Source organism: Pholcus phalangioides, unplaced genomic scaffold (genome assembly GCF_987345545.1).
Source record: "Pholcus phalangioides strain wild (caught in Gottingen) unplaced genomic scaffold, Ppha-v1.0 ptg000014l_1, whole genome shotgun sequence".
In the NCBI taxonomy this organism is placed as follows: Eukaryota; Metazoa; Arthropoda; class Arachnida; order Araneae; family Pholcidae; genus Pholcus; species Pholcus phalangioides.
In genome coordinates this window covers 22,840,416-22,868,353 of record NW_028301607.1, presented here as the reverse complement: position 1 = coordinate 22,868,353, position 27,938 = coordinate 22,840,416, and the positions used below count along the sequence as shown (strand labels likewise).

At 33.8% G+C, this 27,938-nt stretch overlaps 1 protein-coding gene across 1 annotated transcript; it reads right to left on the bottom strand.

Moving 5' to 3' along the window:
• Positions 1-142: 142 nt before the first annotated feature.
• Positions 143-26,636, bottom strand: LOC149078288 (troponin C). The gene is made up of 5 exons (XM_089241931.1): positions 26,243-26,636; positions 23,191-23,221; positions 4,176-4,319; positions 2,388-2,639; positions 143-581 (listed from the first exon to the last, which is right to left on the bottom strand). Exons 1-5 carry the CDS (start codon positions 26,246-26,248, stop codon positions 553-555), a joined length of 462 nt encoding a protein of 153 aa, XP_089098057.1. The 5' UTR covers positions 26,249-26,636; the 3' UTR covers positions 143-552.
• Between the last annotated feature and the right edge of the window lie 1,302 nt (positions 26,637-27,938).

The window sequence follows — 27,938 nt, the reverse complement described above, 5'->3', positions numbered from 1 at the left end:
GCATTTGGATCCCGATTTCTCGTATTTTTTCAGAGAAATATGGTCAGCCTCAGAATAATTAGCATCTGCAACAAATCAACGATAACTTAAGGTTTGTTTTCAGAAAGAGAGTGTGTCAAGAGAGTGAGTCCACTATAACGAAAACAATTTCATAAATTTATTCCCCTTTTCCATATACCATCGACAATGTTGATGTTCTTCCCACCTTCAATAAATTAAACAAACATTCATTATACATGAATACGCGTGAATGATTGAAATAAAGAGTGTGTAAGAGAGTTTCTTTTAAGACAGTGGCTAGCCAAAGATAAGTCTGGATTCAGAAAACAAAACTGGAAAATAAGAAGAGTAACATAATTTCTGTGAAGTGAACAATAGAATAACAGCAGCAGCAGCAGCAGCAGCAGCTTTTGTTTTAGAAAGGGAAAGAATCCGTAGACTTTTGTTATTTCTTTGAGATCAATATCTTTAGTGTTTCTTTTGTGTATATAGGTATCCATATTTGTGTCTGCTATTCCCTCTCCAATTTGACTTGAATCGGACTAAATGACTTCATTCACCAGCCATCATCTCCATGAACTCTGTATAAAGATGATCAGAAAAAAGTAAAATTGAATATTATATTATTGTGATAAATTACACTGATCAACAATTTTTTATTTTATTTTTTTGTAACGTAAGTGAAATACGTTTTTCCAGACTAATTTTTGGGGGTGCTGAATTCAAATAAGGAAAAAAAATGTAAAAAAAACTCCATCATACAGTTTTTGTGTAAATGCATGATGGTCATTTTTTGAAATACTACACTATGGGAAAACTTACGCATTCTAAAAAGGGGGATAATTGACATATTCTTAATAACTATTTATAATATACAGGGTGATTATAAAAAAACTATCCCGACATATGGGCCCGTAACTATCATACCATTCACAGAAACTGAATGAAATTTTGGCATAAGGTATTTTGATGTATGCGCTGAAGAATGATATGGAAAACAACAGTGTCACTCTAACAGTTACGGTTACAGTGAGAAAATTTCGAAAATATCAAATGGCAACACCAAGTTTTTTGTATTGGAATGTGATCTCCATTGTGAAAAACCCTAAATAGCGTTCGAACGGCAACTGTAGCATGAAAATCACCGGCGGTAGATAGGCTAAAAGTGAGGACAACCAATAAGGACAGAGAAGCAGCATAAAATAAAGCATTTTATTGTGTTTTTCACATGACCTTGTGGAGGACTAATCAGGCTGGGATCTCAGCCGAAGAAACGGTGTTCGAATGAAACGAACATTAATGCTCTGGTGCACGGCAAAGTCCTTTTTCCTTGCCTAGCTCCGGGGATTTTCGTGCTACAGGTGCCATTCCAACGCTATTTAGTGTTTTTCAGTATGGAGATCGCATTCCAATACAAAAAACATGGTGTTGCCATTTGATATTTTCGAAATTTTCTCACTGTAACCGTAACTGTTAGAGTGACACTGTTGTTTTCCATATCATTCTTGAGCGCATACCTCAAAATACCTTATGCTAAAATTTCATTCAGTTTCTGTGAATGGTATGATAGTTAGGGGCCCATATGACGGGATAGTTTTTTTATAATCACCCCGTATTTAGAAAACGGTAGTTATTTTATAATATACATACATCGTTATATATGAAATAGCCAAAAAAAAAATTGATCTGGAATTAATCAAAAAATAATTTAGAACAACATTTTTCCCATGTTGGGAAAACCTTCCGTGCAGATTTGTGTTATTTTTCCATATACATGGGGTCCCATAAATTCGTAAATATCTAGTTTAAAAATTCATAAAAATTGAAAGAATTGGTATATTTGGATGCGGTTTGCGAAAAACTTATTCTCACGGACAATTTTTTTTTGGTACGGAAAAATTTAGTTAAAAATTTTATTGATGGACGTTGCTGCACGTAACTAAATCACAGAATTCTATGGAAAACTACTTCTTCACTATCCTCTGTGTCCGAAATGTTCGTAAAGCATCAGCTGGCGTAGCTGAGGTAAAGCAACTCCAACAATAGTGTTTTACCCACCAATGTTTACATCACAATGAAACACTTATGTAAGTAACGTTAAAATTTAGATATGAGCTGTTATTCATACACCCTGCATTTTATAAAACCCTGATTTGCATATTTCCATGGATTTTCTTCCGTACAACACCCTCTATCGATGAAATTTTGAAGTAATTTTTTTCCCTGTGCATAAAGAAAAAATGCCCCCTCGTGATAATAGCTTTTCGCAAACCACATTCAAATATACTAATACACCCATTCCTTCAATTCTTATGATTTTTTAAACTGTTTACTGATTTATGGAAGACCCTGTAATTTCTGCACAACGAGAATCGGTTGAATCTTACCGTCGAAGTCCACGGTTCCGCTGCCGTCGGTATCGATTTCGGCTATCATCTCGTCCAGCTCATCCTCGGTGAGTTGATCATCGAGTGCCCGAAGGATTTCCCTCAGGTCCCGGACGTTGATGTAACCGTTGCCTTCTTTGTCGTACATACGGAACGCCTCACGCAACTCCTCTTGCATCGCTTCGGAATCCTCTTCCACCAAGAACCTTGCGGTCAGAGTCAAGAACTCGTCGAATTCCAGTTCACCGCTGCCTGCGGAATTAAATAATTGCATATAATTTTTTTGTTATAAAATATATTTGATACTATATCGTCAAAAAGACACAATCCGCAAAAATTTCACCCCAATGGCTTTATGGCTAATAGAATAATCCTCTGAAATGGCGAGTCGAGGTCCGATGTATGAACCAGAACCATATGTTTCGTTTGGCCGAATTGGAACTTCCCATGAAACCCACTGATCACCAACTCACGCTGAGGTCGATGAGAGTTGATATAGGGTTAAAAGGGAATTTACTTATAAAAGGGAATTCAGATCTACAAGAAGAACTATCGTGGCCCGAGTTAAAACGGGGCCCGAAATAATTAAAGAATTCTGATATTATTTCTTTTGTAAATTATAAAATTTGATTACTTTATAAATTATAAAATTTGATTACTTTATAAATTATAAAATTTGATTACTTTATAAATTATAAAATTTGATTACTTTATAAATTATAAAATTTGATTACTTTATAAATTATAAAATTTGATTACTTTATAAATTATAAAATTTGATTACTTTATAAATTATAAAATTTGATTACTTTATAAATTATCTTAGATGACTCCGAAATTATTCCCTTCAACACATATCACTTCTATTAAAAAAATCTTGAAATTATTTCTTTCAATAATTCTGAAATTAATTTTGTTTACTAATTTTGAAATAATTTCTATCACTAATTACGTTATTTAATTCATCGATTATCTCAAATTATTTCTTTAATTAATTCTGAAATTATTTGTTTCAAAAATTTTGAGATTATTTTCTTTTGTAATTCCGGCATCGTTCTTTCACTAATTAGAAATTTTTATCAGTTACGAAGTAATTTAAATGATATTGTCTTTAATAATTCTAATAATTTTTCTTTTCCTAAATTATTATTTTTTCATAAATTCAGATTTTTTTTCCATTAAAGTGTATAGTATCAGCATTTTTGTAAATTCTGCAATTGTACATGCCTATTATGTTATATAATGACTTTTCCTCCATAAAATGTATGAAATCAAGGGCCTCAAAAATTGTTAGGGCCTCGGGGTCCCCCAACGTGTCAAGACCGCACTAAGAATGTGTCAAATGCACAGCGTTACTGGTGAACCTGGAAAGCAGCTCACGATTCTATATATCCCGGTATAATTTTCAGTGACCAGCTGGCTCAATCGAGTCATTTTTTTAAATTTAATTTTCTTCCAATATTTAGCCATTTCTGAAAATGATCGGTAGGATTCGACAAAAAGTTTTGAGGGCCACAAGTCGCTCGCATACCATGTGTTGAAGACCCCTGGTGGAGGCATCAATAGAAAATCTCAATGATTTAATGACATATCTAAACGTTTATTACTAGAGTAATAATATTGTCGAGTATTTACTATTTCGAAGACTTCTCTTGACTATTAAGCAATGGTCCAGCAATGGGAACGCAACTTGGTATTTAGTATGTGCTAGCGGTAACATATTCAGTGGATAAATCCTAATTTGAATTTTGGAATTACTCTACTTTTCTCGAACTATACATTTCTTACCGTCAACATCTATCTCCGTTATTAGTTCTTTTAGCTCGCTTTCCACAAAGGTTTGGCCGAGAGTCCTGAGGATGGTGGATACCATGGAAGTGTTGATAGAACCTTTCTTATCCTTGTCGAACATGTCGAAGGCTTTCTTCAACACTGTCGGAGAGAATCGAGAAAAAATTTCATATCTGATTTACACACATTACATTTTTATTCATATGCATTTTAAAATTTCTATTTCAAACCCATATCTTAAAAAACTCAACACGATTACAACAGAAAAAAATTCCACATTCTCTCGAATGTCGTTATAAGCGAGCTCGACAATATTTAGAAAAAAGAGCGGGTAACAGGACTGGACAAATCTATTCCACGACATGCCCGGGGCACGTAAAAATTTTGACCATTCATGCACTTTTTTCCGACTACATGCCCGTCGCGGGCAGGCATATGAAAATATAAAAAATTTAAACACTTTAATTTTTTCAAATTTTCCATCGACGATGACGCAAATAATGCAATATCCTACACACATTCATGAAATTCTCCAAAGATGCTATCTTTTCAACGCTCGTATCGTCAACGATACATTTGTTATCACATTGCATTTTCATATGTTTTCACTGTCCTAAGTTCGTGGCCCGAAGATACTAGCCTTCAGATACTACAACTTTTCTGGAAAACGGATAACCTCACTTCTAGCAATCCTGATGGTATTCACGGAAGAAGAGAAAACACTTTCTGGTTTGTGTATGCATAAATTTTTTTTTCCGAAAAATTATACATTATGTGGCCCTTTTTTGAGTATATAAAGTGTCCGAAAAGGATAAAAGTTCTGCGATTGATTCTAAAGTTGTAGAAAATATTTATGCGCATTTATCCTCTACATAAAAATGTCAAAGGAGGTATCAAACACAAAAGTATATGAAGGCTGCTGCTACTTAGCAAATAGAAAGTAAACCACATTTAATATAATTTTTTAAGCAAAGTTAGTTGGTTTCAAATTATATGGAGCATGAAAACGAACAAAACATACGTTATGATACATAACGATAGAGTAAATCCAGTGATATTATTATTTCTTTCTGTGCTGCATACCAGTGCAAATTTTATGCGCCGAAATATCGATTAATATGAGTAGTCTTGGCAGCGCTTTACAGCGATTTACGCCATTTTCCGCCGCTAGATGGCGCCACCGGAAATATTCCCGATTTTTCGCGCGTTTTTGACCGACTTCCTTTTTTAGCCGAATTTATAGCACCAGATTACCTGTCCGATATATTTTGAACCGGACTACCTGTCGACCGTGTTTATTTTCAAAATGGCGGTATTTTTTTATGTCACTGTCGAGACGTTATCTTGACCATGGGATGTTGTCTGTGGTTATCAACTAATTTCCGATAATTACTATACGCTCTTTGGAGTTCAAATCCGAAGTAAAACTAAAAGGGGGCATGGGGTCATAGCGTTATCTTGACCATGGGATGTTGTCTGTGGTTATCAACTAATTTCCGATAATTACTATACGCTCATTGGAGTTCAAATCCAAAGTAAAACTAAAAGGGGGCATGGGGTCATAGCGTTATCTTGACCATGGGATGTTGTCTGTGGTTATCAACTAATTCCCGATAATTACTATACGCTCTTTGGAGTTCAAATCCAAAGTGAAACTAAAAGAGGTATTGGGTCATAGCGTTATCTTGACCATGGGATGTTGTCTGTGGTTATCAACTAATTTCCGATAATTACTATACGCTCTTTGGAGTTCAAATCCAAAGTAAAACTGAAAGGGGCGGGGTCTTACTCGTCCAACTGCGAGGGTTCCTTGATTTAAAAAACGTCGCTCCTAATTTTGATGTGCCTATGATCGACGATCGTCCACGGAGTTATTGGTGAAAAGGGCGCATATTGTGAACCATATCTACTGTTTTTCAATTATTTTCCACGAACCATTTTTTTAAATAAATTTTTAAAAATTTTCTCAAGATGGTCGATCACGTGACCCACGTTGATGACGATACTAGATGGCAGCACTACCGATATTTAACTTCCGTGAAAATTATTCACTATGTCGTTATATAAAAAAATTTATGAAATGTCGTCCCGATTTTCTCTTTGGACATGAAGCTGTATTAGAAATGAATTTAAAAGAGAAAAAATTACGTCGCCAAATTACGGCGAAAATGTCAATTTTGGCACCAAACTAACCAAGATTTTTCTCTAGCTGTTTTCAAATCTCAAGTTTGAAAAGATATAGTTCGTTTGTGGTTGATGATGATGCTAATTAACCACTAGTGTTCAAATTATGCTGCTTCGAGAAGACCCTTTTTATAAAAAAAATATCCAAGTTAATCAAACATGATCCAAAAAAAACGCTCACTTTCCAAGCGTTATTATTTTTACCCATCGTCTTTGGATCTTTAAGAGATTAGATACCAAAAATATGCACAAAAAAAAAAACCACACACAAGTTTTCATTGTCAACATTTCTATATTTCCTTCCATAACGAAACGAGATTTGTAACTACACCCTTAAAAAGCTTATTCTTTAGACATCACTTCTTATACCACATAAATAAGAAAGATATTGTGTCTTCCCGCACTTTATTATTTTATTTCTATTTTAGTTTTTCATTATGTCACTTTATTCATGGCTTTTATTTTATTCACTTCAAACACTTAAAAATTTATTTATTTCACTTTATCCAACTTATTCTATATTTAATTATTCAAACTTTTATTCAAAAATTTTTAATATTTTCTTTATTTCATTATCTTTTTCATTTCGTTTATTTTTAATCATTCAAAATTTTATTTTTTAATGTTTCATCGTTATTATATTATCTATTTGATTTTATTATCTTTGTGTGAACATTTTATTTTCATTGATATTATTTTTTAAATTTAAACCTACTTTTAGTTTTTCATTATGTCACTTTATTCATGGCTTTTATTTTATTTTTTATTCACTTCAAACACTTAAAAATTTATTTATTTCACTTTATCCAATTATTCTCTATTTAATTATTCAAACTTATATTCGAAAATTTAATTTTTTCTTTATTTTATCTATTTGATTTTGTTATCTTAGTGTCATAATTTTATTTTCAGTGTTAGCTTATTTTTTCATTTTTATTTTATTTTTTATTCACTTCAAACACTTAAAAATTATTTATTTCACTTGTTTTAGTTCACTTTATTTCCATTGATATATATTTTTTTAATTCAAGCCTTTCCAACTTATTCTATATTTAATTATTCAAACTTTTATTCAAAAATTTTAATTTTTATTTATTTTATCTATTTGATTTTTATTATCTTAGTGTCATCATATTATTTTCATTTCGTTTATTTTTCAATCATTCAAAATTTCATTCTTTAATGTTTCATCGTTTATCTATTTGATTTTTATTATCTTTGTGTCAACATTTTATTTTCTTTATGTTTTTATCGTTACTATTCATCTATATATCGTTTTTTCATTATTTTTGTTATTTTATTTTTATTTACTTAAAATTGTTTATTTTGTCGTTTGAAGATTTTACATTTCTTAAATAATATATTTTTAAATTAAAATGTCATGTGAATAAATTTCACGCGTAGTTCAAAAAATGAGACAGACTACAAGTTTATACAGTTCAAATATTTATTCATATCAAGATATCGATAGCATGCTCGATAAGTTTATACATTTGTCTGGAATTTAAATTAATTCCTTTTATCGTCGGTGTGTTATTGACAAAAACACGAATGTCATAAATTGTATTACATTTCGTGAAAAAAACACCATCACCAAGAGGTTGGGAACGAGAACAGTTTCCTCTAAATTTGAAGCTGGGGTCGTCGTACACATTCAATGCAAGGCTAGATAACGTGATAATCACGGACACAACGATGATCCCGATCAAGGCTTTCCTGGTCTCTTCACGGCTAAAAAATTTTCTCTGGGCCGTCACAGCGCTATCCTTTGATACGTCTTGCATAACTCTGTACTTATCACGATCTCCACTGGAAATGACAAATGCTAGCGGGATTTCAGCAATTAATATGCTTCATTATGAAAAATCGACGTGGTCTTTCTAGTGTTAAACTGTATTTACGTTGAATTGGGTATGAAAACCGTGTCTCTGACATGTCTCAATGAATAAAATTTTCATAACTTAAGAAAATATTCATTTCCCGGCGTTTTATGAAATATGAATGTTTCTTACATTTCTGCTGAAAAGATTTCTAATGTTTATCAATCCGGGAAGTTACTCCGGCTTACGTACTATAAAATATTATATCTGTATGTTTATTAGAGTTTTTTTTTTCATGAATTTTACGTTCCTTAGCAGACATTGTTATAACGAGAGGCATGTTTTTTCGAATAGTGATGAGAATAACAAAAGGCTAAAAATAAACTACTGAATCCGATATGACTGGTGTCAACTAAAGAGTGGACATGACATTTTAACTTTTATTCTTTCTCGCACCAATTTTCTCAGAAGCATGTGTGTATTAAATAAAATAATAATACTTTTATAAAAAAAGGGATAAATAACATGAAAAAATGATAAAAATGTTAAAACTCATAAAAATGATAAAAATAACCCACTAGGAATTTTTAGCCAGCAAGACTTCAAAATGAAAGTCCTTTTTTTACTGTTTCTAAATCGCATGTTATATCGTGACTTAGAACGTGATCTACGTGAGTGGCACTTATTACTTTCAAAGGTCACGCTTAGAATGACCAACTGAACACATTATTCCGCCCTAACTATTCAGTGTGAATCCATTGTTTCTTTCATAAAAGTTCTCACAGTGAATGCTTTCCAAAATCAGTTTTTGGTTTCCAATCTTTAATTCCGACATATTCAATTTCTCGAGATGGACGAATTCTCAGCTGTTTTCTCTCATTCAATTTACTATCTTTTTACTAATTTTAACATATTCTATTTCAAATGAAATTAAATTTATTATTTCTATACATACAGAAAAAAAATTGAATTATGGGAAACATATATACCATCTAGAGAAAAATGCCTGTACCGACGATTAAAAAAATTACATTGTTATTAAGGGATAAATAAAATATTTATAAAATTAACAAAAAAATATAAAAAAACACAAGACAAAATTACTGATGTCAAATAAAAAATAAGCACAGAAAAAACACAATATATAAGGGAAAATTCTTAATTTATGATGAAAAATGCAAGAGAAACAAGACACTTTTACGTTCACATAAAATTCCAAGATTTAACGAAATGAAATGATTTTTTCAGCTGTTGTCGTAAAGTACTCCGGATATCACACTATAAAACGAAATGAGTTTTTATATATATAAGTTATTCTTCTTAGATTATTTTCACAAATTCAACAAAATGGGATACATGTCGTTCTTTTAGTTTTTCTTAGATTTCCACAGTGGTTTCAAAGGATTCAACCTAAACTTTGCGCTAGTCAACTAGTTGATTTGTTCTCCCACCCCCCAAACAAGAGCGACAATAGAGAAGGTAGTATGGATACAGATGATTGCAATATCAAAGATGGATAGACGAAACAAATACAGAGATGTTTGGTTTATGGTGTATGGATGAGATGAATAATGGTTTCTCAAAACTGAATTGTTCAAATGGATAAAGTATTCACGTAATTTTCGAATGATGTTCAATATGATGAGACTTAACAAACCTCTTTTATTATTTCAATGCATTAATTCCTTTTGACATATTTTCTTTGATTTCGTGATTTTTCCCCTTTTCAAATTACCGATTTTTGATTAAAAAAAAAAGACACAGTTGTATCATTTTCATCAACTTTTTTAACAGAAAATACTTTAACTACCGTGAGCTAATAAAATATGAATTCGATTATTTTACTCTTCGTATGCTCATTCAAACTTTTCCTTGGACTCATCATTCGCGACGTTTCAAAGAATTATTTTCCGATAAAACTTGCATTTTCGATGAAAAGATTTTTCGTCGAGGTTTCTTCCCGCTATCTTTCTATTGTTTATTAACCTATTGCCGCGAAGATACTTCAGCTTTAATGTTATAAAATATTATCTCTGTACATTTCTTCGTGTTTTTTCATGAATTTTACGAGTCTCAGCAAAATTACATCGGTACTTGATAACTCTCATATCGAATTGTTGAACATCAACGAGGTCACGAAACCCCCCATACCACATTAAATACTCAATATTTCTCACCCATATGAGCGTTAATGCTGAGAGTAATACTTTGATTTAGACAAAATTTATCACTTTAAATTCACTTTGAACGTATACGCCTGATAAAAAAAATTTATTACCCATACCAGACTATTGAAAAAGACGATTAGGTCAACAAAATTTGGGCGTTCACTCTTAACTTCGAGAACTTTGATGTCCTATATTACGACACAATCTTGATCAATCGATGGGTTTGTAATCCAAGAATGTCGTTCAGAACGGGTACAAATTTAGGTGAAAAGACGGCATATATCATCAATATAGTGGAAGAGAAATTACATCAAGCACAAATATTATAGAAAGGCGTTTATTCAGTAAAATAATTATACTTTAAAATAAAAGAGGTCGATAAAAATGATTTAAAAAAACATTGAAAATGGTAATAAAGAAAAAATGGTAGAAAAAAATATTACAAATTTTAAAGAGGATGAATTTGAACAAAAAGTGTGTGGGAGACTGCCATGTGTCTTATTTTTTATACTTTTTTTATACTTATTTATTATACTTTATATCTTAAGTCTATGGCCTTATCCTTGCAAAGGACTATCAACAAAGATGGATGCCCAGAGAATGGAAGAAGGGGGTCATCGGTTGCTACAAGATCTGAGTACTATTGCTGAGTACTATCAGTACTTACTGTCATAATTTTATTTTCAGTGTTAAACTAAAAATGAAATTATGACAGTAAGTACTGATAGTACTCAGCAATAGTACTCAGATCTTGTAGCAACCGATGACCCCCTTCTTCCATTCTCTGGGCATCCATCTTTGTTGATAGTCCTTTGCAAGGATAAGGCCATAGACTTAAGATATAAAGTATAATAAATAAGTATAAAAAAAGTATAAAAAATAAGACACATGGCAGTCTCCCACACACTTTTTGTTCAAATTCATCCTCTTTAAAATTTGTAATATTTTTTTCTACCATTTTTTCTTTATTACCATTTTCAATGTTTTTTTAAATCATTTTTATCGACCTCTTTTATTTTAAAGTATAATTATTTTACTGAATAAACGCCTTTCTATAATATTTGTGCTTGATGTAATTTCTCTTCCACTATATTGATGATATATGCCGTCTTTTCACCTAAATTTGTACCCGTTCTGAACGACATTCTTGGATTACAAACCCATCGATTGATCAAGATTGTGTCGTAATATAGGACATCAAAGTTCTCGAAGTTAAGAGTGAACGCCCAAATTTTGTTGACCTAATCGTCTTTTTCAATAGTCTGGTATGGGTAATAAATTTTTTTTATCAGGCGTATACGTTCAAAGTGAATTTAAAGTGATAAATTTTGTCTAAATCAAAGTATTACTCTCAGCATTAACGCTCATATGGGTGAGAAATATTGAGTATTTAATGTGGTATGGGGGGTTTCGTGACCTCGTTGATGTTCAACAATTCGATATGAGAGTTATCAAGTACCGATGTAATTTTGCTGAGACTCGTAAAATTCATGAAAAAACACGAAGAAATGTACAGAGATAATATTTTATAACATTAAAGCTGAAGTATCTTCGCGGCAATAGGTTAATAAACAATAGAAAGATAGCGGGAAGAAACCTCGACGAAAAATCTTTTCATCGAAAATGCAAGTTTTATCGGAAAATAATTCTTTGAAACGTCGCGAATGATGAGTCCAAGGAAAAGTTTGAATGAGCATACGAAGAGTAAAATAATCGAATTCATATTTTATTAGCTCACGGTAGTTAAAGTATTTTCTGTTAAAAAAGTTGATGAAAATGATACAACTGTGTCTTTTTTTTTTAATCAAAAATCGGTAATTTGAAAAGGGGAAAAATCACGAAATCAAAGAAAATATGTCAAAAGGAATTAATGCATTGAAATAATAAAAGAGGTTTGTTAAGTCTCATCATATTGAACATCATTCGAAAATTACGTGAATACTTTATCCATTTGAACAATTCAGTTTTGAGAAACCATTATTCATCTCATCCATACACCATAAACCAAACATCTCTGTATTTGTTTCGTCTATCCATCTTTGATATTGCAATCATCTGTATCCATACTACCTTCTCTATTGTCGCTCTTGTTTGGGGGGTGGGAGAACAAATCAACTAGTTGACTAGCGCAAAGTTTAGGTTGAATCCTTTGAAACCACTGTGGAAATCTAAGAAAAACTAAAAGAACGACATGTATCCCATTTTGTTGAATTTGTGAAAATAATCTAAGAAGAATAACTTATATATATAAAAACTCATTTCGTTTTATAGTGTGATATCCGGAGTACTTTACGACAACAGCTGAAAAAATCATTTCATTTCGTTAAATCTTGGAATTTTATGTGAACGTAAAAGTGTCTTGTTTCTCTTGCATTTTTCATCATAAATTAAGAATTTTCCCTTATATATTGTGTTTTTTCTGTGCTTATTTTTTATTTGACATCAGTAATTTTGTCTTGTGTTTTTTTATATTTTTTTGTTAATTTTATAAATATTTTATTTATCCCTTAATAACAATGTAATTTTTTTAATCGTCGGTACAGGCATTTTTCTCTAGATGGTATATATGTTTCCCATAATTCAATTTTTTTTCTGTATGTATAGAAATAATAAATTTAATTTCATTTGAAATAGAATATGTTAAAATTAGTAAAAAGATAGTAAATTGAATGAGAGAAAACAGCTGAGAATTCGTCCATCTCGAGAAATTGAATATGTCGGAATTAAAGATTGGAAACCAAAAACTGATTTTGGAAAGCATTCACTGTGAGAACTTTTATGAAAGAAACAATGGATTCACACTGAATAGTTAGGGCGGAATAATGTGTTCAGTTGGTCATTCTAAGCGTGACCTTTGAAAGTAATAAGTGCCACTCACGTAGATCACGTTCTAAGTCACGATATAACATGCGATTTAGAAACAGTAAAAAAAGGACTTTCATTTTGAAGTCTTGCTGGCTAAAAATTCCTAGTGGGTTATTTTTATCATTTTTATGAGTTTTAACATTTTTATCATTTTTTCATGTTATTTATCCCTTTTTTTATAAAAGTATTATTATTTTATTTAATACACACATGCTTCTGAGAAAATTGGTGCGAGAAAGAATAAAAGTTAAAATGTCATGTCCACTCTTTAGTTGACACCAGTCATATCGGATTCAGTAGTTTATTTTTAGCCTTTTGTTATTCTCATCACTATTCGAAAAAACATGCCTCTCGTTATAACAATGTCTGCTAAGGAACGTAAAATTCATGAAAAAAAAAACTCTAATAAACATACAGATATAATATTTTATAGTACGTAAGCCGGAGTAACTTCCCGGATTGATAAACATTAGAAATCTTTTCAGCAGAAATGTAAGAAACATTCATATTTCATAAAACGCCGGGAAATGAATATTTTCTTAAGTTATGAAAATTTTATTCATTGAGACATGTCAGAGACACGGTTTTCATACCCAATTCAACGTAAATACAGTTTAACACTAGAAAGACCACGTCGATTTTTCATAATGAAGCATATTAATTGCTGAAATCCCGCTAGCATTTGTCATTTCCAGTGGAGATCGTGATAAGTACAGAGTTATGCAAGACGTATCAAAGGATAGCGCTGTGACGGCCCAGAGAAAATTTTTTAGCCGTGAAGAGACCAGGAAAGCCTTGATCGGGATCATCGTTGTGTCCGTGATTATCACGTTATCTAGCCTTGCATTGAATGTGTACGACGACCCCAGCTTCAAATTTAGAGGAAACTGTTCTCGTTCCCAACCTCTTGGTGATGGTGTTTTTTTCACGAAATGTAATACAATTTATGACATTCGTGTTTTTGTCAATAACACACCGACGATAAAAGGAATTAATTTAAATTCCAGACAAATGTATAAACTTATCGAGCATGCTATCGATATCTTGATATGAATAAATATTTGAACTGTATAAACTTGTAGTCTGTCTCATTTTTTGAACTACGCGTGAAATTTATTCACATGACATTTTAATTTAAAAATATATTATTTAAGAAATGTAAAATCTTCAAACGACAAAATAAACAATTTTAAGTAAATAAAAATAAAATAACAAAAATAATGAAAAAACGATATATAGATGAATAGTAACGATAAAAACATAAAGAAAATAAAATGTTGACACAAAGATAATAAAAATCAAATAGATAAACGATGAAACATTAAAGAATGAAATTTTGAATGATTGAAAAATAAACGAAATGAAAATAATATGATGACACTAAGATAATAAAAATCAAATAGATAAAATAAATAAAAATTAAAATTTTTGAATAAAAGTTTGAATAATTAAATATAGAATAAGTTGGAAAGGCTTGAATTAAAAAAATATATATCAATGGAAATAAAGTGAACTAAAACAAGTGAAATAAATAATTTTTAAGTGTTTGAAGTGAATAAAAAATAAAATAAAAATGAAAAAATAAGCTAACACTGAAAATAAAATTATGACACTAAGATAACAAAATCAAATAGATAAAATAAAGAAAAAATTAAATTTTCGAATATAAGTTTGAATAATTAAATAGAGAATAATTGGATAAAGTGAAATAAATAAATTTTTAAGTGTTTGAAGTGAATAAAAAATAAAATAAAAGCCATGAATAAAGTGACATAATGAAAAACTAAAAGTAGGTTTAAATTTAAAAAATAATATCAATGAAAATAAAATGTTCACACAAAGATAATAAAATCAAATAGATAATATAATAACGATGAAACATTAAAAAATAAAATTTTGAATGATTAAAAATAAACGAAATGAAAAAGATAATGAAATAAAGAAAATATTAAAAATTTTTGAATAAAAGTTTGAATAATTAAATATAGAATAAGTTGGATAAAGTGAAATAAATAAATTTTTAAGTGTTTGAAGTGAATAAAATAAAAGCCATGAATAAAGTGACATAATGAAAAACTAAAATAGAAATAAAATAATAAAGTGCGGGAAGACACAATATCTTTCTTATTTATGTGGTATAAGAAGTGATGTCTAAAGAATAAGCTTTTTAAGGGTGTAGTTACAAATCTCGTTTCGTTATGGAAGGAAATATAGAAATGTTGACAATGAAAACTTGTGTGTGGTTTTTTTTTTTGTGCATATTTTTGGTATCTAATCTCTTAAAGATCCAAAGACGATGGGTAAAAATAATAACGCTTGGAAAGTGAGCGTTTTTTTTGGATCATGTTTGATTAACTTGGATATTTTTTTTATAAAAAGGGTCTTCTCGAAGCAGCATAATTTGAACACTAGTGGTTAATTAGCATCATCATCAACCACAAACGAACTATATCTTTTCAAACTTGAGATTTGAAAACAGCTAGAGAAAAATCTTGGTTAGTTTGGTGCCAAAATTGACATTTTCGCCGTAATTTGGCGACGTAATTTTTTCTCTTTTAAATTCATTTCTAATACAGCTTCATGTCCAAAGAGAAAATCGGGACGACATTTCATAAATTTTTTTATATAACGACATAGTGAATAATTTTCACGGAAGTTAAATATCGGTAGTGCTGCCATCTAGTATCGTCATCAACGTGGGTCACGTGATCGACCATCTTGAGAAAATTTTTAAAAATTTATTTAAAAAAATGGTTCGTGGAAAATAATTGAAAAACAGTAGATATGGTTCACAATATGCGCCCTTTTCACCAATAACTCCGTGGACGATCGTCGATCATAGGCACATCAAAATTAGGAGCGACGTTTTTTAAATCAAGGAACCCTCGCAGTTGGACGAGTAAGACCCCGCCCCTTTCAGTTTTACTTTGGATTTGAACTCCAAAGAGCGTATAGTAATTATCGGAAATTAGTTGATAACCACAGACAACATCCCATGGTCAAGATAACGCTATGACCCAATACCTCTTTTAGTTTCACTTTGGATTTGAACTCCAAAGAGCGTATAGTAATTATCGGGAATTAGTTGATAACCACAGACAACATCCCATGGTCAAGATAACGCTATGACCCCATGCCCCCTTTTAGTTTTACTTTGGATTTGAACTCCAATGAGCGTATAGTAATTATCGGAAATTAGTTGATAACCACAGACAACATCCCATGGTCAAGATAACGCTATGACCCCATGCCCCCTTTTAGTTTTACTTCGGATTTGAACTCCAAAGAGCGTATAGTAATTATCGGAAATTAGTTGATAACCACAGACAACATCCCATGGTCAAGATAACGTCTCGACAGTGACATAAAAAAATACCGCCATTTTGAAAATAAACACGGTCGACAGGTAGTCCGGTTCAAAATATATCGGACAGGTAATCTGGTGCTATAAATTCGGCTAAAAAAGGAAGTCGGTCAAAAACGCGCGAAAAATCGGGAATATTTCCGGTGGCGCCATCTAGCGGCGGAAAATGGCGTAAATCGCTGTAAAGCGCTGCCAAGACTACTAATATGTTTTTATGTTAAGCGTTAAATTAGTATTTTGTAAACCCCCCCCCCTCCAAAAAAAAACCCCCACAGTACAATAATTGGTATTTTAATGGATAAAATTTGCACCGATATGCAGCATAAAAAAATATGGTTATATAACCTATGTTGCTCACTTTTGTTTTGCATTTCTGTTTAAAACCCAAAACCATTTTATTTTTAGAATTATTACAAATAGTTTCGTTTCTATTCAATAGGTGACAGCAAAGGTCCTAGCTTAAAGTGTTTTCTCGTATATATAAGAGCAATATGCTAATATGAAAGATGCATTTTCGAGTAAATCCAGTGATATTATTTTTCGGACATGTAAGATATTGATTCGGGCATCTATTATTTTAAGTTACATGCCCGACTGGTCCCGTAAATTTTTGTAGATTTGTCCAACCCTGGCAGGTAATGGCATCGATACTCGGAAATTCGCGTCAGATAAAACGGCAATAACAGGGAATTTCTTGAAGTGTCAAAGGTGTAAGCAATCGCATTTACGGCCCCAAAACCAAATATTTTTGATTCTTGCATCTCCGCCAAACTTTTTTTTTGTTTATAGAAGAATTTAAAAAAGAGCGGGGGGGGGGGGAAAGAAAGAAAGAAAATAAAAACAATTGCACACATGAAAAGAAACTAATTTTTCTTTTCTTCTTTTGTTTGTGTGTGTGTATATATGCACGTGTGTTGTAGCGCAGCCGCGGTCTTGATAACCCACATTCAGAAAAAGAGTAGTAACTGGAGCCTTTGTTGGAGAAGTACACGGTGCAGTCCTTCATTCTCGATCCTAATTTGGTGGCAGATCGTGGGAAGGAGGACGAGGGGAAAGAACGAGAGAGAGAGAGAATCTGTGCGGATCTATTCCGGTCCGATTCCAACTTTAAGCATTCGAAGTAAGAAGAACGTCGAAAGCCACCATTGCAAACAGGGCACAGGTACCGAGTGACTTGTTTGCAAAGACGACGAGGAGGGTGAAGAACGTCTCTCGCGAGAGAAGGAGATGGATCTCTCTCTCTCCCCGTTGCAAACACTTGTTCCGTTTCTATTCCTGGTACAAACATTTTCTTCTTCTTCTCGTATCCCACGCATTCTTCACCAAAGAGCAAAAATGGAAAGCATCATTCAATGAAACGAAAAATAAAACTCGATATTAAATTTTGAAATACTTTTCTCACTCTCACGCTAACTGCCAAAAATACACTCCTCCAGGCAAAAAAAAAAAAAAAAAAAAAAATTGCAACCTCTCTGTAACACGTGCAGTGGTCCATATGCAAATCAATTGATGAAGGCTGACTTGTTGTGTCTTGAGGTACTTGGTGATACAAGAGTTTCCTTTTTCAAAGAGAGAGATGTTCATGCTAGAGTGTGCCAGTTGCACTTGCATGGAGGGGGGGGGGGAAGGGGTGGAATTTCGCAAATATAAGCAAGTCAGTGTTCCTCAACTGCTGGGTCACGGACGGCCCGGTAACTGGGTCCTGATATCAGGCCACGAAAAATTGATGTGGAATTCGTTATTTCGTTTCCCGAGGTTTTACGTTCCATGAATATTTTTTCTCCTCACACCTGATTGAGCAGAGAAATTTGTAATTAGCACCTTGAAGTTGGAGAAGCATAGAATGCCAATTTCAGTCGATTGAACCAGGGCTGCTGTGCAATGAGATGTCGTGCATTCAAAAAATTGAGACTCACTGATGGAAGTGACTTGCAAGATAAGAGTGATTGCTTTTGGTCGTTGTTAAAAAAATATTTGTTGGTGAGTCATACAGCACTGTAAAGCACGTAAATTAGTGGTAAAGATGAAAGCATTCATTACCAAACAGACGTGAAAATCTCGTCCGATGAGAGATTGTCACGGACAGATAGATCTTTGCTTAGCGTCGCGAGCAGAGAGCACCACAGATTCATTCACAACGCAGCCACAATTGCTGTGAATTGTCAAAACCAATATGCCAAGTCTTTTCGAGTTCACGAAAACGGGCATCGACTGTAGGTAATTTTTAATTAACGGTAACTCGATCAACTTTTTTATATTTCTTAAAACATTGATTAAGATTCACAAACGTCTTCTTACGTACTTGAAAATTGGACGTTGAAAAAATTAAACATATTAATATAGCCATATATATTAATAATTCATATCGTGTTTTAAAAAAAGTAATAATAATTAAATTGAATGCCCTCGGACTAATTCGGCCATAGCCAGAATTTTTTTTTCGAAGGTGAGATAACTAATATTTCAGGGGAGGAGGTAGCAGACTTTTAGAGTAATAGATTTGATTACGTGACTCTATATACTACGTCAGTGTTTCCCAAAGTGGGCAATATCGCCCCCTGGTGGGCGGTGGAAAGGTCCAAGGGGGCGATAGAAGCCACGGGTATAACATAGGATCCTATGGGTTCGCTTGAGTTGGGGGGCGATGAGAGAAAAATTTCTCTGAAGAAGGGGGCGATGGAACAAAAAGTTTGGGAAACTATGTACTACGTGTATCATTTACTTTCTAATACTTCTGGGGGGGGGGGAGGAAGAGTTTGGAAACATCAGGTTCTCCCCCCCCCCCTTCTGGCTATGACCTTGATTCATGGCTACACATACTTTCAAACAGATACATATATAATTTACTTTCCCCAAAACTTATTATAAAATATACTTTACGAGATGCTCGCGCGCGCGTGTGTGCTATTAGTACTGAGTGTTGACTACAGACATTTTAGAAGCAAACATGTTGAAGATGTGTGAAGATTTTGAAAGCTCTAAGTAGCGGCTACACAAGAAGTTTGAAAATACTGCCATAGCATGTGTCTTGTGACAAATTTGATTAAATACTTTTTTGGCATGGAATGGAGGAGAGTTCGATTTCACACACATTAACCGAATATCATAGAGTGGGTAGACTTGTTTGTTACAAACCTCTATGTAACAAATACTCTACGATTAAAATGTTGAGATCATCCTTCGAGAAAAAAATGTTTCCAATGTAAAACTCAAATTTTGTTAATGGAAATTTGAATCTTTCTACAGTTGGAAAATTTGACATTACAGCTAAATATAGAAATGCCCTCTCCACTTGTTAATACAAGATTCATTGGAAGACTGGTTATTCGTAGAGATGAAGATTACAAGGAAGAAAATTCATCACTGTGGGGGCAGCTAAAATCTCCCAGTCTCCCTCTACAGACTTGTGTAAAAGCTGCGTTATATAATTAAAAACAAATCATTCATGAAAGTCTGCATAAAGAATATTTTTATCACGCCCCAATGATTCGTAGAAGTGTTTCAAGGTCATCAGAGGATTTTAGCTCACAAGTGACCAACTTCAAGGGATAATATAAACCTGAGAGCACTTGTGGTGAGTAATGGAGTTCCAAAATAGATAGAGGATGTGGTTTTGAATCACTTTCTGTAAAATGGTAGAGCAAAAGTTGATTTCTTTTCAGTAATAATCTTCCACGGACATCTGAACGCCGCATTCGAGTGGACTATGAAAACTGAAATTGCGACCACCACTTGTCTAGCTATCATATCAAGTGATAAGCTATGAATTTGCAAAGCTACCATCTCATCAGGCCGTGTAACAAATGGGTGCATTGTAATAATAATTGTTAATTAGCCGAATGAATGCTTAGCTAAACTGAAATGATTATCAAAAACGATATCGCGTATCTCAGACTCTCCATGGAATCTGTTATGAATTTCGTGTCTGTGTATGATAGTAACAACTTACATGGATATTTGTTATGAGTCAATGTGTGAAATAATTAATCTCTTTGGAACTGAATACCTCAAATATTAAAAAAACAATTCATACATGTAAAAGAGAGAGGCATTTGGGCAGTGAACCCGTGGAAGACGCGGGGAAAAACCGTCAAAAATTATTCAATCGCATCACACTAATAGGAAAAAATAAATTATGATGATTGAAAGAAATGGAATGTTAGCCGCATGCAACGTTCTCTCTGATTTTTATTTTTCGTGCGCAGACGTGATTTTTCTGTGCGTAGTAAGACAATATGTCTCATGGAAGCATTTCTATTTATATGAAAAATGTCCCCGTCCCAGTCTTTCCGAGTATTGATCATTACAATTCAGCCCTGAATAGTGGATACTTCATTTTAGGAACAATCAATGACGCTTTAATTTTCATATTATTAATTTATATAAATTTAAAGTTTATCAATTTATATTAATTTATATTATTAATGTATATTTTCAATATTCTTTTCAAAGAATTTTCTTCCGTTAAAGGGACAGAAAATTTAGAGATTTTGCTTCAAAAGCTAATAATATTGGCGCATTTTTTTTCAATGATTAAATTACATTTTTGAAAGGATGGAGGCTTTCTTAGCTTAATTTTTATTTATTTATTACTATTTCATCTAATATTGCTGAAGCTTTGGAAATAAAGGATTCTTTTTTTTATAAATTTCTGTATAGTTAGTACATACTTAATTATACAGTGTGATTCAGAAATAATTATCAAATTTCAAAATCGTTTATCTTAAAATATTATCGACAGAGAATGATAACTAATACAGGCATAAAAAGGGGAAAATATCCAAGTTTCAGACCAAGAAAATTTGATGACGATGGCGTGTCGTTTATGAAGTTCTTTTGGGGAAGAAGTAAAATGGCATCTAATTAACAGAAAGCTTTCTGTTTTCTTTTGGTTTGCATGACGTCAGTCGGTGATCAACTTGTGAATCGGACTTCCATTAGACCGTGTTCTGAAAGGACTTGTGCGTATCCCCTTCATATTGTACGTGTGACTAATAGAAGTCATATTGGACATTTGTAATAAAACTTGGAGATTTTTCCTCTATTAAAAGGGAACTTATTTAATTTTTTGTCGGTAGTTTACAAAAAAATATATCATTTTGATATTGAATAACCCTATATATTTGAGTTCCATAAAATTCTTTTTCCTCTTATTATACAAAGAAATTCTGCTTAGCTTTGTAAGGCACATATTTTTAGAGCCTCCAAATACCAGACACTTTTACTCAAGGGACCAAAAATTTGACATCATGTGTGTCTCTTAGTTATTCAAAAGTCAACATCAAAATATTGTTCGGTGTTTCTCTGTTTAGGGAAAAAATCCCATTAAAATTAATCTACTAAAGTGTTCATACAGTTTTACGCTCCAAAATTCTTGGTCAATTTACAATCGAGCTAAAAGTACCAGCATACACGTTGGTTGCAAAAATGCTCATTCGAAGAGGAATCGGATACACTGTACAGCCGAAAGCGGCAATAATGTTGTTTAGGAGACCACGATAATGAGTCGTTAAAACCGTGGTTAGTGTTTTTAAGATGTTAATGTGAAATATTTACATAATCGAAAGTAGCAATTGTCAAGGCTTGAGAAATCAAAAAAGGCACCAGCCATATTTATTGAGAACTAGTCATATTTATTATCAAGAGAAAACTCTCCAAAATAATTTTTTTTCGAGCTATCCGGGACTTGGTGACTCCCTTTTCATGTTGGTAGACACATTCGTCGGTAGACAAATTCCCAAACTTTTGGGTTCTTCTCGGACTCCTATTTAGTAATCACCCATTGAAAATTATAGACACCAATACAAATTTGTTTTAGTCGTTATGGCGATTTGGCACCTGACATTTGTCAAGCCTTAGTGATTAGGCTACATCATAATAGGTAAAATAATGCAAAATTAAACAAAGATTGCAACCATAAAAGACACGGGTAACAACTGAAGGGAAATACAAAATTCCCTTCAAATAAAAGGCAAAGATTGAGGAAATACATGGATCGAACTGAGTTAAAGATCCCGATCCCTGGAGCGATACTTGTAGTTCGCCAAAAAAAGGGGGAGAAAACCCATAGGGATTCAAGGCTTCTGGTTAATGTTCCTACTTACAATGGATGAAACTAAACATAGGCAGAGAAAATCCTACGCATCTAATCTTGTATAAATTTTCATAATTATAAGTAAGAGAATGCTTGAACGGCTTGCCGCCTGGCAGTCGAGTGGTTAGGAAACTAGCTTATCACTGTGCAGGTCTGGGTTCGAATCCCGGTTCGGGCATGGATGTTTACTAACACTAACAAATTTCCTGGACGGGTCATGCTGATCCCTTGGGAATGCGTGAAGATTGTATTATTTAAAAAAAATAAGGCACATAGGTATTCTATCAATATGAAGTGCTCTGGTGCTAAAGATATGTTTGAGAAAAAAGTGGAAAAAAATATGTCGCTATATCCGAAGTCACTGCATACTTTTGACTTTGAAAGCGAGGTAATTAACATGATTCTTGAAGGAAATCGTTACGATCACTTATTGACGTTATTTACTAGGCGATAACCGAAGTCGTTATTCAAAGTATAATATATTTATGGAAGAAATATATATAAGAAACACACTTACTGTCAACCTGTTCTTTGCTCAATTCCTCAACCTGCATGGAAAATAATCAAAAACAGAAAAAAATTAAATATCGTTCAAAAAAAAAAAAAAATTGGCATTAAACACTCGATTAATGCCAATTGTTATTAATCATAAAATATCGTGTGTATATATATATATCATGAAATACAATTGTTATTAAATTACTAAAGCTTTTCTTTATAAATTTTCATCAATCTTTTCACTTCTTTTCTTCGGTAAATCCACCAAATTGCACGAGTTTGGACTAACGACATATCATAGCTATAATTCGTTTTATTTTATTCCGCGGTCAGAATAGACGGAGTAATGTAATGAATTGTACTGATTTCTGATTAAAGAAAAGAATTCGGTGGAATTTCGCATCCTAATCAGAAGAAATATTAATTCGAAAACAGAAATGTTTTTTTTTTTTTGAAACAGCTCTGTGTCAGCAAATAAATACACATACACACTAGACAGCAAGCATTGCTAGCTAAATATATTTTTGGTGCATGTCCAAAGTTTCCAAGAAACACAAACACATCTATATTTAAAGTAGGGAGTGTACGATTTTTTATTGCCTCCATTGTGTGACCAGTACCCTTGAAGACTTACTATTACTGTTAGTAGTCACTTAAAAGTGCATTTCAGGTGTGTGAATTCTCATCGATTCGATTTATGCAATTCTATAGGCTAATTAAAATGAAAGCCATGGTTTGTAGCTTATTTGGACGTCGGAAAGGATACCATACCCCACGATGGAATTTGAATCACAGCCGCGTGGAAATTAATCACAATACTAACAGGTATCGCTTTCGCATACTTACGGCACAACTCAATCGGTAGTAAATTGCCTATAGCGATAGACCGGAGTTGTGCTCGGTTTGAAAGAAAGAAAGTACTAACAGGTGGGCACGACGATTTTTAGTATAGGAGTGTGGACAGATATGTGTGTAATTTTATGGTAGATGTTTCTTTCGTTCATTTCCTGTAGAATCCTTGATGGTTACCAGACATGAGACTGTTCCAAGGAACCCAAACACTTATAAATATTTTCCTGTTCTGTTCATTCCAATGCATATGAAAACATTTATTGTTTTTGGTACCACATACACCCTTACTGCCAAACTGTGGTGCGCAGGACTCTAAAATTTCTTAAAACCGCTTAATAACTGTTTTTCTCAAGCTCTACTTTGGTAGATATGACGTATTTTTTTTTGGGGGGGGGGGGGAACTGCAGCGAAGATTCGAATAATCAGAAAATTTTAAAATCTATATAACATAAATTTATGAATCAAACACTCTATAATAGGGACACAAGAGCTTCAGAATTTTTCAAAGCACGATGTAACTGTTTATTATGCAAGCAATATATACGGGGCCTGAGTGAACGCTCAGAGAAGATTGTGAAAGCTAAAAAAAGATTGTGAAAGCTCCAAGAAAGCTGTGAAAGCTCCAAGAAAGCTGTGAAAGCTCCAAGAAAGCTGTGAAAGCTCCAAGAAAGCTGTGAAAGCTCCAAGAAAGCTGTGAAAGCTCAGAGAAGGATGTGAAAGCTCAGGGAAGGCACTGTACCAAACTATGTAGAAAAAGATGGTTTTTCAAACCAACCTAATTATTTCTTAAAACGATGAAGCTACGAGTTCATCAAAACAATCATTTAAGCAGATGCATTCGTTCATCAAATCGGCATTTTTGTGATCACATGTTTTGTTTATAAAATAAAATGTATCTATTCTTCAGCATGCATTAATGCCATTAATAACCGTCTCTACCATGAAAATTTGGTAAAATAGTTTTGTAATAGCAGAATATAGAAGAGAGAAAGAAATTCACATTTTTTCATATTGCTCACCATGTTGCAATATTTCCAGGTATCGAAGGTGGCCGGAAAGACCCGAAAAAGAGTGCTCGAGTGTTCGTAGAGAATTTCACGGATTCTACGAAACTCTTTCAGGAGATGTTCACCTGAACAGCGATCTTCCGAATGCAAGGGATTTCGGGACGGCTAGAAAAATGCCGGTTTCCCTCATTTTTTTAACGGACGGCCTGTTTTGGATTGAGTCTAAACGTCACGTGGTGCAAGGTCGGCTTGTATTTCTGAATTCGAATGAAAAGATATTTTAAGGAAGTTGTGAAGAGACGGGCCTCCTTGTTTTTTTATCTTTATCTTTCTTACTTTCTAATTCCGTTTCTGTGTGTTGCTTGGGGATGTAGACGAAATTCATCTTCCCGCTCCGTCAAAAAAACTCTTAAAATATTCTTCATCCTCCTCCTCCTCCTTCTCTTAGACGATTTTTCTTTAGAGAATCAGAGCACAAACCAACATATCTTTCAGCGTTATCGGGGAAAAGTATTTTTCTTTTGATCAAACCAATCGTAAAGTTGGAATAAAAATGAATTTAGACTCAGTGCAGTCACAACAGGCCAGTCGACAGGGCCTGATTATTGCATGAGTAAGGAGGGGGCAACTTGTCCAGACCCCCATACTTTCGCTAACATTCAAACATATTTGACCTAGTCATGAGAAATACCCGAAAGCCTATTTTCTAAGCAGCCTTTTAGGCCAAAATATGGTGCTCACTAGTCACTAAACTAATAACCCCCCCCCCCCCAAGGGTGGGGCTGATAGTTCCCGAACGCGATGACCCGGGACAATTCTTACCATTTTCATTTTTTTCAAAGTATGAATTTGCTACAGAAGGGCCTCATGAAAAATCCTGATCAAGCAGCCTACCAAAGATCTCAGCCTAGTGCTCTATTACAGGATGTGAGGCTATAGTCCATTGCTTAGCCGTATCTGTATAATATAATTAACAAAAATTGCTGAATCTAAATCACAACAAAATTAAGGTATCGCATTCTCTATGAAATTTCTTCAAATTTCTCGCGTTTTTGAATCAAATCTTTAATTTCCAAGAACAAATGAAAAACTATTGTTAATCAAGATTAAAATGGAAGGAGCTCTAATTTGACTGAATGCAGTTCATAGAAATAATTGAAGATAATTCCCTGTTATTCGACAAGGATATAATTGGAATAGCTGAATACTCACCGACATGTCGACAGTCCTCTTGTATCGTGCGAAACCTTATTCGGATTCCCACAGTGAGACAGATGTTACAGTTGCTGCTGCCAGTAGGAGAATGGCAAGGACAGCAGAAACGCTACCGAGACTGCTTTCTTGTGTGAGAGAGAAAAAGAGAGGGTTGTTAGCGATAGTATCACGTGAGATCCTGGGCCTTCCAATAAAACAGGAGGAGAGACCTTCTCCGAATCATCATACAGAGATGGCAAAGCCAGATATACACCATCTCTCTCTAACCTACCTACTTACGTACCCCATTTTCTTTTGTTCTTCCGTGTGGAGACGCGGAAACTACGCAATGGGCTCTTTGCCACGGCAGGGAATGGATGACTATTACAATCCTCTGAATAGTTTGAAGTGTAAGGATGGGTATTAACTCTCGCTTGGAACTCAACTAAACGAAATAAAACCGACACTGGCTGGTCAGCTTACTAGTTCTCGTGATTCGATAACCTGGTTCCGGTTTCCGAAAGATTTTAGGTCACTTTTGACAAGTATTGGAGAAATTTCAAAATGACAAAATTCTTCAAAGAAATTGACTGGAATCTCTCTACTCAGAGGAAGATGGACAAGAAGAGGATTTCCAATAAAATGAGGGGGGGGGGGAAAAGGGGTCACGGATTGCGACTCATCTAAACAGATGCGAGTTTGAACCTGAATACGCTTCTTGCATCCCATTACTATGCAATAGGGCATGTTTTGTCTGGTGATTGGACCCGATGGCTTATTCAAATGAATGGGGATACTGGATTTTTCTGATCGAGATCTGCCCGTGGATATTACTGGCTCCTATCTCGACTGTGTGCCTGAGATATAGCATGTTTCCGTTACGGTACAGTACAGCCGGTTCAGTATCTAACCCTGAAGATGTATTCACACCAGTGTGTGAACACTCTGGATTTTTCTGAATCGGACATATCTTCATACAATATGCACTATCTTTTGTGATCATTGCCCCCACATCCTGCAGCAGAGGCCCCTACGCTGGGATATTCGGCGGGCCTCCAAGCAAGATCCCCCCATTAATGAATTTATAGCGTGAAAAAACAAAAATTGACAAGAATCGACCCGGGCCAAAAGCCCTGCCAACTCTCACCTTTGTGGGTGTCATGCCTGTAATATAGTGAAAAGCGGTTTTATGTGGTACAGTCCACTTAGCATCAGACCCGGAGAAGTATTCGGAATATATTATCGTTTGATTTGTCGAAACCACATCTTTCCGTATCTATCGTCTTCAGTACTGTGTACTTTTGAGATGTTCGTCATGATACAGTACACGCGGGCTGGTTCTCAAACCCGAAGTGGTAATGTCGGATTTTTAAAAGTGACTGACCGCAGACACCAGTGCATATCTGTATGAATCAGATTAGCCCCGTTCTTCCAAAGTGATCAATCCACTTTTCCGGGGCTTAGTTCGTCCTGCACTGGAGTATACCGTTAGGTTTTGGAGACCATATGTACAAAAGGAAAATCGACTTGGTCGAGGGGGTGCAGAGAAGAGCCACGCGTGCTGCTCTTGAAGACACACGGGGCTTAAGTTATGAAGAGAGGCTTCATTTTTTGAAAATTTTCAACGCGATGGATGAAATTAGGCTGACCATATTTCCTCGAGAGAAATACGGGAAATTGGGATTCCAAATACGGAAAAATACGGGACATCGTG